The sequence below is a fragment of the Bos indicus x Bos taurus genome, chromosome 3 (assembly GCF_003369695.1).
Source record: "Bos indicus x Bos taurus breed Angus x Brahman F1 hybrid chromosome 3, Bos_hybrid_MaternalHap_v2.0, whole genome shotgun sequence".
NCBI classification, from domain to species: domain Eukaryota; kingdom Metazoa; phylum Chordata; class Mammalia; order Artiodactyla; family Bovidae; genus Bos; species Bos indicus x Bos taurus.
In genome coordinates, this window is record NC_040078.1 from 3,541,294 (window position 1) to 3,559,714 (window position 18,421).

Consider the following 18,421-nt stretch of genomic DNA (forward strand, 5'->3'; position numbering starts at 1 on the left):
CTCAAGAAACAAGAAAAAAGTCAAATAAATAACCTAACTTTACACCTAAAGCAACTAGAAAAGGAAGAAATGAAGAACCCCAGGGTTAGTAGAAGGAAAGAAATATTAAAAATTAGGGCAGAAATAAATGCAAAAGAAACTAAAGAGACCATAGCAAAAATCAACAAAGCCAAAAGCTGATTCTTTGAAAGGATAAATAAAATTGACAAACCATTAGCCAGACTCATCAAGAAACAAAGGGAGAAAAATCAAATCAATAAAATTAGAAATGAAAATGGAGAGATCACAACAGACAACACAGAAATACAAAGGATCAAAAGAGACTATCAGCAATTATATGCCAATAAAATGGACAACGTGAAAGAAATGGACAAATTCTTAGAAAAGTGCAACTTTCCAAAACCGGACCAGGAAGAAATAGAAAATCTTAACAGACCCATCACAAGCACGGAAATTGAAACTGTAATCAGAAATCTTCCAGCAAACAAAAGCCCAGGTCCAGATGGCTTCACAGCTGAATTCTACCAAAAATTTAGAGAAAAGCTAACACTGATCTTACTCAAACTCTTCCAGAAAATTGCAGAGGAAGGTAAACTTCCAAACTCATTCTATGAGGCCACCATCACCCTAATACCAAAACCTGACAAAGATGCCACAAAAAAAGAAAACTACAGGCCAGTATCACTGATGAACATAAATGCAAAAGTCCTTAACAAAATTCTGGCAATCAGAAATCAACAACACATTAAAAAGATCATACACCATGACCAAGTGGGTTTTATCCCAGGGATGCAAGGATTCTTCCATATCCACAAATCAATCAATGTAATATACCACATTAACAAATTGAAAAATGAAAGCCATATGATTATCTCAATAGATGCAGAGAAAACCTTTGACAAAATTCAACATCCGTTTATGATAAACACTCTCCAGAAAGCAGGAATAGAAGGAACATACCTCAACATAATAAAAGCTATATATGACAAACCCACAGCAAACATTATCCTCAAAGGTGAAAAATTGAAAGCATTTCCCCTAAAGTCAGGAACAAGACAAGGGTGCCCACTTTCACCACTACTATTCAACATAGTTTTGGAAGTTTTGGCCACAGCAATCAGAGCAGAAAAAGAAATAAAAGGAATCCAAATTGGAAAAGAAGAAGTAAAACTCTCACTGTTTGCAGATGACATAATCCTCTACATAGAAAACCCTAAAGACTCCACCAGAAAATAACTAGAGCTAATCAGTGAAAATAGCAAAGTTTCAGGATATAAAATCAACACACAGAAATCCCTTGCATTCCTATACACTAATAATGAGAAAATAGAAAGAGAAATTAAGGAAACAATTCCATTCACCATTGCAATGAAAAGAATAAAATACTTAGGAATATATCTACCTAAAGCAACTAAAGACCTATATATAGAAAACTATAAAACACTGGTGAAAGAAATCAAAGAGGACACTAATAGATGGAGAAATATGCCATGTTCATGGATCGGAAGAATCAATATAGTGAAAATGAGTATACTACCCAAAGCAATCTATAGATTCAATGTAATCCCTATCAAGCTACCAATGGTATTTTTCACAGAGCTAGAACAAATAATTTCACAATTTATATGGAAATACAAAAAATCTCAAATAGCCAAAGCAATCTTGAAAAAGAAGAATGGAACTGAAGGAATCAACTTGCCTGACTTTAGGCTCTACTACAAAGCCACAGTCATCACGACAGTATGGTACTGGCACAAAGACAGAAATACAGATCAATGGAACAAAATAGAAAGCCCAGAGATAAATCCACGCATCTATGGACAACTTATTTTTGACAAAGTAGGCAAGAATATACAATGGATTAAAAACAATCTCTTTAACAAGTTGTGCTGGGAAAACTGGTCAACCGCTTGTAAAAGAATGAAACTAGAACACTTTCTAACACCATACACAAAAATAAATTAAAAATGGATTAAAGATCTAAACATAAGACCAGAAACTATAAAACTCCTAGAGGAGAACATAGGCAAAACACTCTCTGACATACGTACACTCTCCGACATACGTCACAGCAGGATCCTCTATGACCCACCTCCCAGAATGTTGGAAATAAAAGCAAAATAAACAAATGGGACCTAATTAAACTTAGAAGCTTCTGCACAACAAAGGAAATGATAAGCAAGGTGAAAAGACAGCCTTCAGAATGGGAGAAAATAATAGCAAATGAAGCAACTGACAAACAGCTAATCTCAAAAATATACAAGCAACTCCTGCAGCTCAATTCCAGAAAAATAAATGACACAATCAAAAATGGGCCAAAGAACTAAATAGACATTTCTCCAAAGAAGACATACAGAGGGCTAACAAACACATGAAAAGATGCTCAACATCACTCATTATCAGAGAAATGCAAATCAAAACCACAGTGAGGTACCATTTCACGCCAGTCAGAATGGCTGTGATCCAAAAGTCTACAAGCAATAAATGCTGGAGAGGGTGTGGAGAAAAGGGAACCCTCTTACACTGTTGGTGGGAATGCAAACTAGTACAGCCACTATGGAGAACAGTGTGGAGATTCCTTTAAAAAACTGGAAATAGAACTGCCTTATGACCAAGAAATCCCACTGCTGGGCATACACACTGAGGAAACCAGAATTGAAAGAGACACGTGTACCCCAATGTTCATCGCAGCACTGTTTATAATAGCCAGGACATGGAAGCAACCTAGATGTCCATCAGCAGATGAATGGATAAGAAAGCTGTGGTACATATACACAATGGAGTATTATTCAGCCATTAAAAAGAATATATTTGAATCAGTTCTAATGAGGTGGATGAAACTGGAGCCTACTATACAGAGTGAAGTAAGCCAGAAAGAAAAACACCAGTACAGTATACTAATGCATGTATATGGAATTTAGAAAGATGGTAATGATAACCCTGTATGTGAGACAGCAAAAGAGACACAGATGTATAGAACAGTCTTTTGGACTCTGTGGGAGAGGGCAAGGGTGGGATGATTTGGGAGAATGGCATTGAAGTATATATAATATCATATAAGAAATGAATCGCCAGTCCAGGTTTGATGCAGGATACAGGATGCTTGGGGCTGGTGCACTGGGATGACCCAGAGGGATGGTACGGGAGGGAGGTGGGAGGGGGCTTCAGGATGGGGAACACGTGTACACCCATGGCAGATTCATGTTGATGTGTGGCAAAACCAATACAATATTGTAAAGTAATTAGCCTCCAATTAAAATAAATAAATTTAAATTAAAAAAAAAAGAAAGTGAAAGAGGAGAGTGAAAAAGTTTGCTTAAAACTCAACAATCAGAGAACTAAGATCATGGCATCTGGTCCTATCACTTCATGGCAAATAGATGGGGAAACAATGGAAACAGTGACAGACTTTATTTTTGGGGCTCCAAAATCACTGCAGATGGTGACTGCAGCCATGAAATTAAAAGGCACTTGCTCCTTGGAAGAAAAGCTATGACCAACCTAGACAGCATATTAAAAAGCAGAGACATTACTTTGCCAACAAAGGTCTGTCTAGTCAAAGCTATATTTTCTCCAGTAGTCATGTATGGATGTGAGAGTTGGACCATAAAGAAAACTGAGCGCCAAAGAATTGATGCTTTTGAACTGTGGTGTTGGAGAAGACTCTTGAGAGTCCTTTGGACTGAAAGGAGATCAAATCAGTCAGTCTTAAAGGAAATCAGTCCTGAATATTCATTGGAAGGACTGATGCTGAAGCTGAAGCTCCAATGCTTTGGTCACCTGTTGTGAAGAACTGACTCATCAGAAAAGACCCTGATGTTGGAAAAGATTGAAGGCAGGAGGAAAAGGGGATGACAGAGGATGAGATGGTTGGATGGCATCACCAACTCAATGGACATGAGTTTGAATAAGCTCCGGGAGTTGGTGGTGGACAGGGAAGACTGGCGTGTTGCAGTCCATGGGGTCACAAGGAGTTGGACATGACTGAGTGACTGAACTGAACTGAGGAAGGTTCTGTTTCAGATGGTGGGGGAGTTGGTCTAGGCTGCAGCCTGGGTGCAAGTCAGCTCTTCATGTCCCGACTACAGGAGCAGCTACCTTCTTTTCTCGAGGTATCCCTCAGGACTGCGAAAATCTAAACCAAATCAGGAAAATACAGTGACGTCTCTGCTCACATCATGTCCATTGATATCCCATTGGTCTAAGGAAACTGTATGTCTGACTCCAACACTGGTGGGACAGGGGAATAATTTGTGCCTGTTTTAGTGTAAGGAACTACAAAGACATGCTGCAAAGGTTGTGAAGAATTAGGAAGAGTGAAGCATTAGGAATAATAACCCTGTCTACCGCACTCTCACTGTGCTGGTACCTCACAACTAGGGTCAGGGTCCTTCTCATCCCAACTACCAGCACGTCTAGCAGTAGAATTAGTAGGTCTTATAGTCTCTTTTGAATTTATAGTTTGAAGAAGAGACAAAGCCCCCATTGGTTTAGCATTTCTTACTGCTACAAAGAGCAGAGACTCTCCCTAGACAGAGAGTGTGTGCTCAGAGTCTAAAAGCAAAGCCATGTGGAGTCATAGAATTTTATAGCCAGTAAGGACATCAGAAAGTTTTTCACGTGTGGATTAAAGAAACTGGAGAAGACCTTATCAGTTCTGTAGTGTAGGGATTATAGGAGCCAGGGGCCAGACAGGTAACACAGGGGGGTGAATCAGATGGGTGGGGGTTGTAGAGAGCTGCCCTCCCCACTTGAAGCCATTCAAATTCAGAGACTTGAAGTATTTCATGGCCAAGGAGAGTACTTCTGTGGGTCCCATTTGGCCAGTCCCTTTAACCCTAATTTGTAAACTAATGGCCCTCACCTGTAGGATCTTTCTCAGTATACACATTTCTCCCTCATCCCATATTTTGGCCTTTGTGTGAGTTGTAAAAGCCCCACAGAGGATTCTAACTGCCCCATCCCTGCCCAGCTGAGAACCACTAATTCTGTCCAGGCTTCTCATCCGATATAGGCTCAGTGGGCTCAGGTGATGTGTCCAGCTTCACACAGCTAGTCACAGCGGAGCCAGGGTTAGACCCCAAGTCTCCACACCCCACTCAATCTCCACGATGCTGCATTTACTCACACCTATGGTGTCTTCTATCTTAAACAGTGACCCCAGGATCTTCCTGTTGGCTGCCAAGGATTAAAAGATGAATAATCAGTGATCCCAAGGAGTCCTGTGGGGCATGTGGCACATCACGCAGATAAATTGCAACATTGTGTAGGTGTAGGGACAGAACCGAAGGGAGCATAAAAAAGGGACCTGAGAACTTCCAGTCTTACTTTCCATGAGAGTGTCAACCACTCAGAGGAGTGGAGACCAGATGGCAGTGGGAAGGGACGTGGATTTATGCCACTCTCTCCCACTGTCATCAGCAGAGCTGGTGATCCTCTACCCTTTAGAACGTGGGATCTTGAAGAGATTTGTTTATTCATTTTCATTCATGTGAATGGATTTCAGGAGGGCAGGTCAAAGTCAATAGATTAGAGACAGAGAGGGAGATTGAAGTTCTGGAAGTAAAATTTTGCAAAGGACTCTCACATTTATTCAAATAACTATTTAGCAGGACCTAATCTGTGTCACTATTTGACACTGTCCTAGGTTCTAGGGATAAGCACTGAATAAGTCTTTACTTTCATGGCAATTATACTGCAGCAGGCAAGACAGACAAAAACCAAATGAATGAACCAGATAGTTTCAAATGACCATGACTATATTCATGAAGATATAAAACAGGGTAAGGTTATGACCGGTGACAGGATTTGTGGGTGGGGAGGGGGCAAGCCACCCGCCCTCCAAGCCTGCTTTTGGACACACTCCAGTCTCAGTGAGCCAAATCTGGCCAATAAATTCAGCTCCACAGCCGTGTGAGTGGCAGGGCTGCTATTCCCGGACCATATGTCTGTACAGAGGGATTGGGGTTGAAAGGTCAGCTGGAAGCTCTGGTCCTGGCCAACTGGGTTGTGTGCAGAGGCCAAAGCCAAGTTTGGCTAAGAGAGCTGCATTAAGCTTGCCAAGCACTGGGAGCTCAGCAGCCCCAGACACAGGGCGGCATTTGGGGCTTGGTTTCTGGAGCCACAGGGCAGTGACATTTTGCCCAATTAACTAGGTGACACGGGACACCCAGTGCCTTCAGAGTTAGCCACCGTGGGCCGGGCTCTGAACGCCCCAGACAGACGGTTCCTATGCAGCCTGCCTTTCTTGCCCAGGACTGAGGCTGAGTGGAGTTCATGTGGGAACATGTGTGTTCTGTGACCTGAGTCTCGGGTGAGTGTGATTTAGGGGTGAGGGGAGAAATGAGGTGCTCGGGGTGAGAGCAGGCGGGGTGTCCTGTTCTGCGCTCTGCCTTTCTGGTGTTTGAGCTTCTCTTTTTGCTCTTGTTGGATTTTCAGTCTTGAGAAGTAAAGAGAAGTGAACTGATTACTCCGGAGGCAAGGACCATGTAACCTTTTGCAAAAACATCACTTTGAACTTATATTTATCTCAGTTTCTTTTTCTCTATTGTGGGATAACACACTTTGCCCTGATTATCCGACAGAGATTTTTTGTATGTATCAAACAAGATGTGGACTTAAGAAATCCCTTCTTAAGTACTTATGATGCTCTATGGCCATAAAGTGGTATTATTTTTACTATTATTATTATTATACCCAGGTGGCATATCAGGCACCAAGGTGATGAATATTATATACCTATGTGATCATTAGTCCAAGTGTGTGTTCTTTGTTGTTGAAAGGTTCCAGAGAAGTTCATTTCAACAAGCATTCATTACACTAAGAACTGGAGATTTTAAAAATGTATAAGACTCAGTCCCTGGCCTGGGGAGGATCTAAGTGGAGTGAACTGTTTCCCAAAACAACATGTATATAATTGAGGAGATATTTATGCAGCTTTCTGACAGATGATCTAGATTACATTTTCCAGTGTGTGTGTGTGTGTATAATGCTGTATTTTTGTAAGTTTGATGTCTGTTGACTGGACTCTGAAGCAGGACCTGCAAGCCTTTGGAAGGCTCCCACCTGATTTGCCTGTCCCAACCCTGCTGCCTGATCTGGGTTCTGTCACTGACAATTCCTGCCCAGGTAGTGACTGATAACTGAATTGTTGCCCTTTCAGATGTTTGCATTTTTACAGAGATTACTTTGATCATAAAAGTTGCAAATGTGAGACTTCCCCAGTGGTCTAGTGGTTAAGACTCTGCACTCCCACTGCAGGGAACACATGTTTGATCCCTGATTGGGAAAATAAGATCTCACAGCTGTGTGGCGTGACCAAAAATTAAAAAATAATAAAAATATAAATAAAGATTTAAAAATGTTGGAGCTAGAACAGATCTTGAATACCATCTTGTTTAATGATCTTTAAAAAGCCATAAAGTCTTCAAGTGAAAGCATGTTTGGAAGTCATTGCACATTAAGTAAAAACAGGTCTGGTGAACTCGAGGTAGGAGATATGAAAACTTCTTACTCAACCTCCCCACCCCCTGCCACACATATTCTCAGCTTGAAAACCACTGCTTTAGTCTGTGCATAAGTTAGTGGAGTCTCTGAGTGAAGTCATCCTGTCAAGATCACACAGCAATGAAGTGGCAAGTCCAGGCTCTGTACTTTTCACAGTGAAGACCCTCACTCCACTAAAGATATGCCACTCTAAGGACTCCACCCACTGGAAGAGGAGTGCCTGCCTGAATCCTGCCTGGCTGGCAACATATCTGCCTTGAATGGAATAATTTGGGCTGAAAGCAGCTCAGAAATGTGGGACCTGATGTTTGGTGATGGCTCCAGGGCATCTAGGATGCATTCAGTCCTTGGCTGAGAGTCTGCAAATGGAAGACAGGTCAGCCAAGTGTGTTTCTCTCCTTTTTCTCAGGAGCAGCCAGCCGCCTGGTAAATTCCAGCTCTGAAGTGCTCACTTCAGCAGAGCTGCTTCTAATGGAACAAGACAGCTGGAGCTGTGGGACTGGGACCAGGCAGCTAATGGGTTTGAGCTCTGGTGGCTGCCTTCAATCTCATCTACCAATGCTCTTAGCCCCCACAAACCCCAAGCCAGCAAAAAGACAGACAGAGGAGAGGGTATCAACCCATCTGTCCCCACCACCACCTCCCACCACCATCCAACCCAGGAAGAGGAAGGGTTTTGGAGAGGGGCTGCCAGGAGACAGTGACCCAGTCTACTCCTCCGGGGGCTCATTGCCTATAAGGTGGGGGCTGGAAACATCCAGGGCAGGGGCGGTCTGGGGGCTCCTGCCACACAAGACAGACAAGGTGGGGAAGGAAGAATGATAAGCTGGGATCCAGAAGCCCGGGTTCCAGCCCCAACATGTTAGATCAGGGAAGGTGCCTAACCTGCTGCGTGGGCAGCTGCCATAGCCTCAGCTGTCTCTCTTCTCTTCCTTGTGCTGCTGCCTCATCCTTTAAGGGCTTTTTTCCTTTGCTGGAAACCTCATGGCTCCTCATGGCCTCTCAGATTAAATCCACTCACTTTCCCTGAGTAATCAAGCCTCAGCTTGGTTACAGCCCACCTCTCAATCTTATTTCCCACCCATCCACACAAATAGTTGGGTTTCTCTCCAGGTCTTTGTTGTCAAAACCTTTCACCCACTGGCTCATTCAAATACCATTCTTTTTTTAAAATTGTCAAGTCCCAGATCAAATGCTCCTTCCTTCAAGACATCTTCCCTAATCTCGCTTGTGATCTTTCTTTCCTAAATTATCCCAACCAGCTTTTTATCTCAATGTCCAGTTTCCTGAGGCAGTGCCTGCATCTTCTCTTTTGTATCCCAGTAGGACCTGTGAATGAATGAATAAATGAACCACTTTACGGCTCAGTTTCCTCAGCTGAAAAATAGGAAAACCTCATAGGGTTGTTGTGAGGATTAAAATAGTTAATTGGCTCTGAGCAAACTTTCCTTGGATGGTAGCACTGAGTAGCAAGAACAATAATTACTGTTCTGTGATCACTGCAGACTGGAGAAGGTGGAGCTGGTCCTACTGGAGATGGGAGTGGGAAGGGAAGATGGGTGAGGGTCTCCTGGGCCCCAGGTGATACTGTCTTCCTCCTTATTCCCATGATATTTCTTATTCATTTCAGGATTTGCAGACAAAGGTCAGTTAGGGAGTTCTCTAAAATATTTCTTTTTCGTGGGATGGATCTAACTTTCCGTGAGATGCTCAGAATTCCTAGCACATAGCAGAATGTTGGTTCATAATAAACATTCAAAATCTGAATTAACTGGATTTTATTGGGGTGATAGGAGCTGCAAATTATGGAACATCTACTGTGTACCAGGCATTGTGACAGGCATTTTACATTATCATCTCATCTAATCCTCCCAGTGACTCTGTAAATTAGGTATTACTATGTTCATTTTACAGACAAGGAGACAGAAGGTTAAGGAAGATAAATAAGGAGTAATGTTGACCTGGGATCCAGGACTGCTTTGAAGTCATGCAGCTAATAAGGGTAGACGGGGAGTCAATCCCAGGGCCGTGTGATTTCAAAGCAGGTTTTCTCCTCTACATCAGTGTTTCGGACCCCTGGACTGCCATTAGCATTATCTGATCAACTTAAAGAAATGCCAGCACCAATGACCCTCAGACCATTTCTTGGTGTGGGACTTTGGAATTAAATTTTTTTCCAAAGCTCCCAGGAGTACATTCAGCAATGAGAACCACGGTATTATACCAAAAGAGAAAAAAATGCTAAACATAAATTCTAAATAAATTCAGTTCAGTTCAGTTCAGTCGCTCAGTCGTGTCTGACTCTTTGCAACCCCATGAATCACAGCACGCCAGGCCTCCCTGTCCATCACCATCTCCCAGAGTTCACTCAAACTCACGTCCATCGAGTCGGTGATGCCATCCAGCCATCTCATCCTCTGTCGTCCCCTTCTCCTCCTGCCCCCAATCCCTCCCAGCATCAGAGTCTTTTCCAATGAGTCAACTCTTCGCATGAGGTGGCCAAAGTACTGGAGTTTCAGCTTTAGCATCATTCCTTCCAAAGAACACCCAGGGCTGATCTCCTTTAGAATGGACTGGTAGCCTTGTACAAAAAGGAGGGAGGAGAAGGAAGAGGAGGGAGAATTCTCTCATCGCATATGTGTTTTCATTTCTCACACAAATTAATTTTTAAAAATTTCTGGTGACTTTGATTTCAAAGCAAGGCCCTGAATGCTATCTTTTCTTTTTCACATCCCTTACAGCATTTAATCCAGAACCTTTGCCCATCTCCTGCTCAATAAATATTTGTTTAGTGAATTGAAAAGATAGTAAATTTTGAAGGAATCTAACTCAGGCTCTGTTATATTTTATGTTTTATTGATCATTTCTCGTGTTTCAAAGGCCTTCAATAGAGAAGACAAGCCTACCTTTGGTTCAGTTTGGGAGTTGCAGTCATTTCGGTTGGGCAATGTGACTCAGAATTCATATAGACCATGCAGAAGTCAGTGGGCCCTCCCTAAAGCCCCCAGGCATTCCCCGGGTGCTGCCGCTGGGCCCCTGAGCACATGCGCACTCAGCATCAGCTTTGTTTGCATTTACTCAGAAGTCTTCTTAGTGTTTGTGTGTGTTCTGACTCCTCACTGAGATTGTGACCATTTTTGAGGAGTGAGAGACAGATCTAGATTTTATATCTCCCTTCACAGTGTCTGGAATGTTGACCTGTACCCATGGTACAGAAATGCGGCTGACTGGATGACGGACTTATGTTTATTTAACTTTTCTTTGATGAATAGAAAACAGGTAGCAGTGGCTTGTCGGTCATCTCCATTAGAGCGCCAAGAGACGTGGAGCTGGTGGTGGTGAGGAGCTAATGTTAACTTGTGCTAAGCGGTGAGGAACGGCATCTCACAATGTTCCTTTTTTGAGCCATTCAGCTCTACCAATTCCCTACTGATCCCAGAGAGACAGCGGGGAGCAGTCCTGCAAAGAGATCTTAGCTCCCTGCCCAGGAATTGAACCCGGTCACCTGGATGAAAACCGGGAATCCTAGCCAACCAGGGACTAGAGGCTAGAAGCAAAGTGGCCCTGGCTCTTTCCCCTGTTGAAAAGCAAGAATGTTTCATGGAGGCAAAAGCTGTAAAAATAGTTACAAAGTTTATTAGAGACACAGCCTAACATGTATGGGAGAGCACACAGAAAAACAGTTTATTTAAGACAAAAGTAAGGAAGAAATACACACCCAGAAAGAAAGAGTATGAGCGTCCTCTCTAGTGAGGAGGAGCACAGGAAGTCTGAAGCTAGGCAGAAACACACACCCGGAGAGGAGTGTGGGCGTCCTGAATGAGGAGGAGAGCAGGAAAGAGGTGATTTAAATCACTTATGCAGGACTGTCCTTCTGGGTCTTTGATGCTCGGTCATGTCTGACTCTTTGCGACCCCCTGGACTGTAGCTAGCTAGGCTCCTCTGTTCAAGTGATTCTTCTAGCAAGAATACTGGAGTGAGGTGCCATTTCCTCCTCCAGGGGATCTTCCCGTCCCAGGGATTGAACCGATGTCTCTCCTGTCTCCTGCATTGGCAGGATGATTGTTTACCACTAGCGCCACCTGGGAAGCTTGTCTTTGTTTACACTGGCCAATTATCTTACTTTCTTCATATCTGACTGCTCCTAGGACACCCCCCCCCCCGCCCCCCCTCCCCACGCTCACCCCCCCGCCCCGCCCCCCGCGCTCCTCCCCCCCGCCTAAGATGTGTTTGCAAGTTTTTGCTACGATGGATCCCATTGCAGAGGGCTATTGGGTGCATGTTCACATTTTTATGGCATGGGGCCCATGGAGCCCCTCCCTTTTTGACCCCAAGGAGCCTTCCTGCACATGTGCAGACAGGGAAGTCTTCCTTGATCTCGAGAGTGAGCACCTTACCTCTCTACTTGAGCAGAGTTCAGCTGTTGCCATAACTTTGTCCTTGAAGCCTGGGTGAGAACAATGCTTGATTTCTACCCCCCTTGACAAACACCAGCTCTCCAGCCTGGAGGCCCATCTTTCTCCTACCGCACTACCGCTGGGTTGATGACAGGTACTGGGAAGTGCTGGTCTTTGGTGCTAAAGATTTTATATTTCCATGGAGGTTATTTTTTTCCTTATAGATAAGTTCAAAAGTATGATCAGGGGCTTTTAAGCTAATTTTTAGTGCTACTTCAATGATTTGGGCATTTGGCTTAGTGTCTTAAGTAGGTTCACTGAGATGACCACCACACATTATCTCCTCTTCCATTTTACTGCAAACATCTTAAGTGTGCATTTTGTTTACCTTTGGACTACAGAGCCTGGCTTGGTGCCTGACATAATGAGTGCTTGTGAATGTCTGTTGATTCACTAAACAAATGGATTTGCATATTTTGCTTGGTTCTCTCTGAGTCTCAGTCTTTTGCCTGAGGGCCATATCTCCTCTTGGAGCACTGCTGAATAGGCAAGAGGTAGTTAATAAAAAATTTAGAAATACACAGACTTGTCCTAAGTGTGCTGTTCAGTGCGGATTTCTAGCTCAAATAATACATGAGTAAAATGAGTTAAAGTTGAGAGCTCTGATGTAGATGTGTTGTGATTTTCAGTTTAGGTTTTGGCATTTAGAAATGACTTAGTTCCTCTATGTTATTCTTTTTCTCCCTTAAATTCACATCCTTCATAGGCAATTTTAGACACTGTACTTGGAAACTACTTCTTGAAATAGAACCTACTTTTTTTCCTCAAGGAAGGCCTTGGTAGTTTCTGCCTTGGGGTTTGGGTTTACTCTGGTTCTGTGTTTTATTGTATCTTTATTATTATTTGTTTTTTTTATGAAGCTAAATGTGGTCAACAGTGTCAGCATTTCAGAGGACATCAAGCCCTTACCAGGGCTTCCTGGCATTGGAAACATGAACTACCCATCCACCAGCCCGGGATCTCTGGTTAAGCACATCTGTGCCATCTGTGGGGACAGATCCTCAGGTATGTACAGAGGCAGACACCCCTCCCCAGTGCCCCATGCAATGGGGATCCCAGAGAAGACACCTGTTCTACTTCCCACTGGGCTCCTTTGTACCCAATAAGAAAAAAAGGAGTCCTTTAGGATGATCCAAGCTGGGTCCCAGACTGTAAACTTCTGTCACCACAGTCCTGATGAATTTAAAGCATGATTTCACTTTAGGCTGTTAGATTTATAGGAAACCTTTCAGGAAGCTTCTTTGGAGTTACTGTGTTGCATGTGTATCTGGGATAAAGAAATGGTTGTGATGAGCAAGTATTTCAATCTAGAGTCTCTCTAATTTAAAAAAATTATTTTTATAATTCTAAAAATAATATCTTAATGTACGAAATATGGGAGAACTAGAAAGTTATCAGTGAAAACTAAAAAAGTTATCTATAATGTTCCCAACAAAGAGAAATCCTTTGATATTTTAGCAAATTTCCTTCTACAACCTTCTAGGCTTTTAACATGTTTCCCTGGGTGGGAATTATTGTTTTCCCTGATTTCATTCTCTTTATTTTCTTCCACTTTTGCCCAAATTATTTCTTTCATGACTTCTTTCCCTACCTCTCCAAAATTCTTGCCCCTCTATTCCCCATCTCAACAATTTTGATGATAATTGAATCTCTGATTTGATGAAAGAGAAGATGAGGAAGATTTCTATGATGGCTGACAATATTTTCTCTGCTTTTTATTGCCACTAAAGTCACTGCAAAATGTCACTCCACTGAAAGTTCCCAGTGGCTGGAACTTAGCTACATGGCGAGTGTTTGCTTGTTCTCAAACAGTTGTTCCCAAATTGTGCAGATTTGGCATTGCCATAGCAACAGAATTCCAGCCACACCCTGATAGAGAGTTTTTTTCTGCTATGGTTTAATTGAAGTTGGGCAGTTCATTCATATATGGGAGAACCATGGAGATGATAAGTTGGTCCCATGTTTCTTAATGACAAATACTTCAGAGCTGAGAGCACTATTTGCTATTCTGTGAGTTCAGTATGCTTCATCAAGCAGGCTGTCTCCAGCCACCATTGCACCTTAAAGTGGCTTCCTCTGAAATATAAGCTCCTGGGATCCAGATATTAACATTGGTTAGCTCTCAGGGACTTCAGCTCACCAGATTAGAAAGTCATATCAGCTCTATAGCTAAACTGCATCTCATGTCACACTCAAGAATCAGACATAAATTTGTTTTGCATAATTTGTCTCATCATATTGTTCAAGTCTCACAATTTCAACCAATTGAGCACAGCTGCCTGGTGTGTAGTATTGGGAAGACGTCTACCTAGAAAGACTCCTTTTTAAAAATATTTATTTCTTTGGTTGTGCGGGGCCTTAATTGGGCACGTGGGATCCTTTTAGTTGTGGTATGCAGTATCTTTTTTAGTTGCAGCGTGTGCGATCTAGCTCCCTGACCAGATATTGAACCCGAGCCCCTTGCTTTCGGAGTAGAGTCGTAGGCCACCGGACCATCCAGGAAGTCAGTGGTGACTGATTCTTGATGCCTGTGTGGTCCTGTGTGAGGTGGCTCTCCTGACACAAATTAGCCATCCTTGGCTGGGGTCACGGAAAACTGGATGTGTGGAACAGGTAATAAGGGCAATGAAAGAGGTAACAGATTATCCTGGATCAAGTAAAACCACCTTCCATCAGATCTTTACATCACATCTCAAGACTACACGTCATGTTATGCCGTAAAGATCGTATAACAGTTTATTCCTCTGATAGGCAATAATATTTGAAAAATTTATAAGTTAGTTTCTTGTACGTAGTTTATGATAAAGGATAATAGTTCGAAGTGAGATTCTTAAGTCCTTGGACTTCAGTTATGGAGAAATACGAGTGAAACTGAGGTTGTTTCCCTGCTAGATAATAAACAACAATCCTAGATATTTTAATTTTTTTTATGTACACTAATGTCTTGAATGAACGCAGAACATTTTGCTTAACTAAAAATAAGAATTTCCCTGTTAAATAAATGGAAGCGAAGTCTTAGGTTAGGACTTTTTAAATAACATTCTCTGGAATTAGTGATTCCAGAGAATTGCTTCTAGAGGGTAGACACAGGAAAGGGCATATTTACTCTGGGCTTGGTTTGGTTCCTGTCATCGAGCTTGCATTCTCCACTACTTCTTCTTTGCTTTTGTTCCCATCGCCAAGGTGATGTGCTAGTTTTTCTGGAGAGAGCCAAGAGATTCTTTTGAATGAAAGATCCAGATAAACACAAGAACTACTTATGGAATGTCCTTCTCTTTGGCCAGGAAAGCACTACGGTGTGTACAGTTGTGAAGGCTGCAAAGGGTTCTTCAAGAGAACCATAAGGAAAGACCTCATCTACACTTGTCGGGATAACAAAGACTGCCTCATTGACAAGCGCCAGCGCAACCGCTGTCAGTACTGCCGCTATCAGAAGTGCCTGGTCATGGGCATGAAGAGGGAAGGTAAGGCTTCCTGCTACCCTGCTCTCCACTCAGGGGAGAGAGCAGTTTGCACATACATAATGGAAGCAAGTGCAGGACATCGGAAAGAGTCCTGCTAGGCTGGACTATGTGAACAAGTTTGAGGCAGAGGAGGGAATGACTTTGGGTGCCATGATTTCGCAAGTGCTGCAATTGAATGCCTCCTGCCCTGGTAAGTGTGTATCCTTAAGCAAAGCGAGCAGGAACATCTTCCTTCACCATTCTCACCTGTCCTGGACCTCAGAAGATGGTCCAAATGGGACCCACTCTCTTCCTCTTCCAATATCCAGGCAGTGTTAGAGCTGAGGTCTCAGGGTGCTGGCCCACCATGGAGCATCAGACTGACCTTCTGGGCAGAGCTGACTCTCCCCTCTAATCCTCACCCTGGGGAAGCCTGCTGGTTTGATTAATCTCTCTGGGCTTTTATAACCTTGGTCTGCTATAAATCCTCTGAGATTGGTGTATTCCAAAGTCTTTGGGGATTATTGGCATTACCAATAATCAGACAGCCTTCTCATTCAGAGAGATCGTCATTGTGTACTTTTAAAATGTTTCAAATTTACAGGGTAGGTTAGCTGGGTTGTCGTAGGGAAAAAAATCTGAACATGCTTTCTGTTTATTTACAAGATCAAAAAGTCTTTCCATTAAGTAACACAAATAAATCAAATCAACAAGTTAATTAGCTAGTGAACTCAAGAGGTACAGGGTGTAAATGGTAAATCTTAATAGATTCAAGAGTCAAGAGCCTCTCAGAAATGGAAACAAGGCATGTTTTTGTCTCTCCCAAGTGACTCTCTATTCTTAAAAAACTTCTCTTCTATGGGGAGGGGGGAGGCTGGCTAAAAGATCCAGTGAAAAAAGGGTTTGGACCCCTTATAGGAAAGAATCCTACCAGCAAGGAAAAAATGGCACTCTTACAATGTTTGGGATGGAGGTGGCCCTTAAGAATAACTTAATAACCCTAACCATTCTGAAAGTGAAAGTGTTAGTCACTGACTTGTATCCAACTCTTGGTGACCCTATGGACTGTAGCCCACCAGGCTCTTCTGTCCATGAAATTCTCCAGGCAAGAATACTGGTGTGGGTAGCCATTCCCTTCTCCAGGGGATCTTCCCAACACAGGGATTGGACCTGGGTCTGCTGCACTGAAGGCAGCTTCTTTACCTAACCATTCTGTAGCTGAGGAAATAGACTTGGATTGATGGAGTGAGTTTCCCAAGGTCCCAAGGACAGGTGATAAACAGAGACTGGAACTTCTTACTTCCAGGTCAGAGCTCATCTCACATCTCTTCTCCTACCAGGGCAAGAAGGCACTATGGAACGAAGGAGGGAATCTCACTCTGATATCTGTCAAGAATCTCAAATTGACAGATCCACACCTGCCCTCTCAGCCTGTTCATCATGTGGTTCTCCCCATTTTAGGAAATAGCCATTTTTCAGCTACTCAGATCAAAAGCCATTGAACACCTCTTTTTTTTTTTTTCATGCACCACATCCAATGGGTGAGGAAATCTTGTCTCTTTCTCAAAATATGTTAAGAACCTTTCCGTGTCTCACCATTTTTACTGTTATTGCCAAGCCACTGTTTTTTGTTTGTTTGTTTGTTTGTTTTGTAATAATACAAATAGCCTCCTAAGAAGTTTGCCTGCTTCCATCTTCATCTTCCTTCAGTCTCTCCTTATCAAAGCAACCAGAGCGAGTCTTTGAACAAGTGGATCAGGTGAAGCCTTTCTTTCGCCAAAACGCTCTAGTGCCTTCACTTCTTACTTAGAAAAAAGGCAGAATCCTGGTTATGACGTCAAGTCTGTACACGGTCTGGCTACCCACTGTCTTTCTGCTCCAGCCTCAGGGCTTTACACTTACTATTCTGTCTGCTCAGACTGCCCTCTCCCAGGTGTCTTTTTGGCTCACTTATCCTTCATATCTTTACTTGTCAACTTCTTAAAGTTTTGCCTGACTACAATGACTCAAATCACATCAACCACCCCTAATACTTCCCAGTTTATTTCCTACAGCATTTATTACTATCTGACAGGAATACACAGAAGAACTGTACAAAAAAGATCTTCACAACCAAGATAATCACAATGGTGTGATCACTCACCTAGAGCCAGACACCCTGGAATATGAAGTCAAGTGGGCCTTAGAAAGCATCACTATGAACAAAGCTAGTGGAGGTGATGGAATTCCAGTTGAGCTAGTTCAAATCCTGAAAGATGATGCTGTGAAAGTGCTGCACTCAATATGCCAGCAAATTTGGAAAACTCAGCAGTGGCCACAGGACTGGAAAATGTCCGTTTTCACTCCAATCCCAAAGAAAGGCAATGCCAAAGAATGCTCAAACTACAGCACAATGGCACTCATCTCACACACTAGTAAAGTAATGCTCAAAATTCTCCAAGCCAGGCTTCAGCAATACGTGAACTGTGAACTTCCAGATGTTCAAGCTAGTTTTAGAAAAGGCAGAGGAACCAGAGATGAAATTGCCAACATCCGCTGGATCATGGAAAAAGCAAGAGAGTTCCAGAAAAAAACATCTATTTCTGCTTTATTGACTATGCCAAAGCCTTTGACTGTGTGGATCACAATAAGCTGTGGAAAATTCTGAAAGGGATGGGAATACCAGACCACCTGACCTGCCTCTTGAGAAACCTATATGCAGGTCAGGAAGCAACAGTTAGAAATGGACATGGAACAACAGACTGGTTCCAAATAGGAAAAGGATTATGTCAAGGCTGTATATTGTCACCCTGCTTATTTAACTTATATGCAGAGTACATCATGAGAAATGCTGGACTGGAAGAAGCACAAGCTAGAATCAAGATTTCCGGGAGAAATATCAATAACCTCAGATATGCAGATGACACCACCCTTATGGCAGAAAGTGAAAAGGAACTAAAAAGCCTCTTGATGAAAGTGAAAGTGGAGAGTGAAAAAGTTGGCTTAAAGCTCAACATTCAGAAAACGAAGATCATG

At 42.7% G+C, this 18,421-nt stretch overlaps 1 protein-coding gene across 3 annotated transcripts in view; it reads left to right on the forward strand.

Moving 5' to 3' along the window:
• RXRG (retinoid X receptor gamma) overlaps positions 1 to 18,421 on the forward strand; it is a 58,513-nt gene that overhangs the window by 23,760 nt on the left and 16,332 nt on the right. For 2 of the 3 annotated variants that reach the window (XM_027527014.1, XM_027527022.1), the window contains exons 3-4: positions 12,824 to 12,968; positions 15,248 to 15,427. In XM_027527014.1, the coding sequence (XP_027382815.1) occupies positions 12,824 to 12,968; positions 15,248 to 15,427 (325 nt within the window). Of the gene's footprint in view, positions 1 to 6,174; positions 6,314 to 12,823; positions 12,969 to 15,247; positions 15,428 to 18,421 lie in introns of those variants that run through there. The other variant, XM_027527030.1, reaches the window with a different exon arrangement.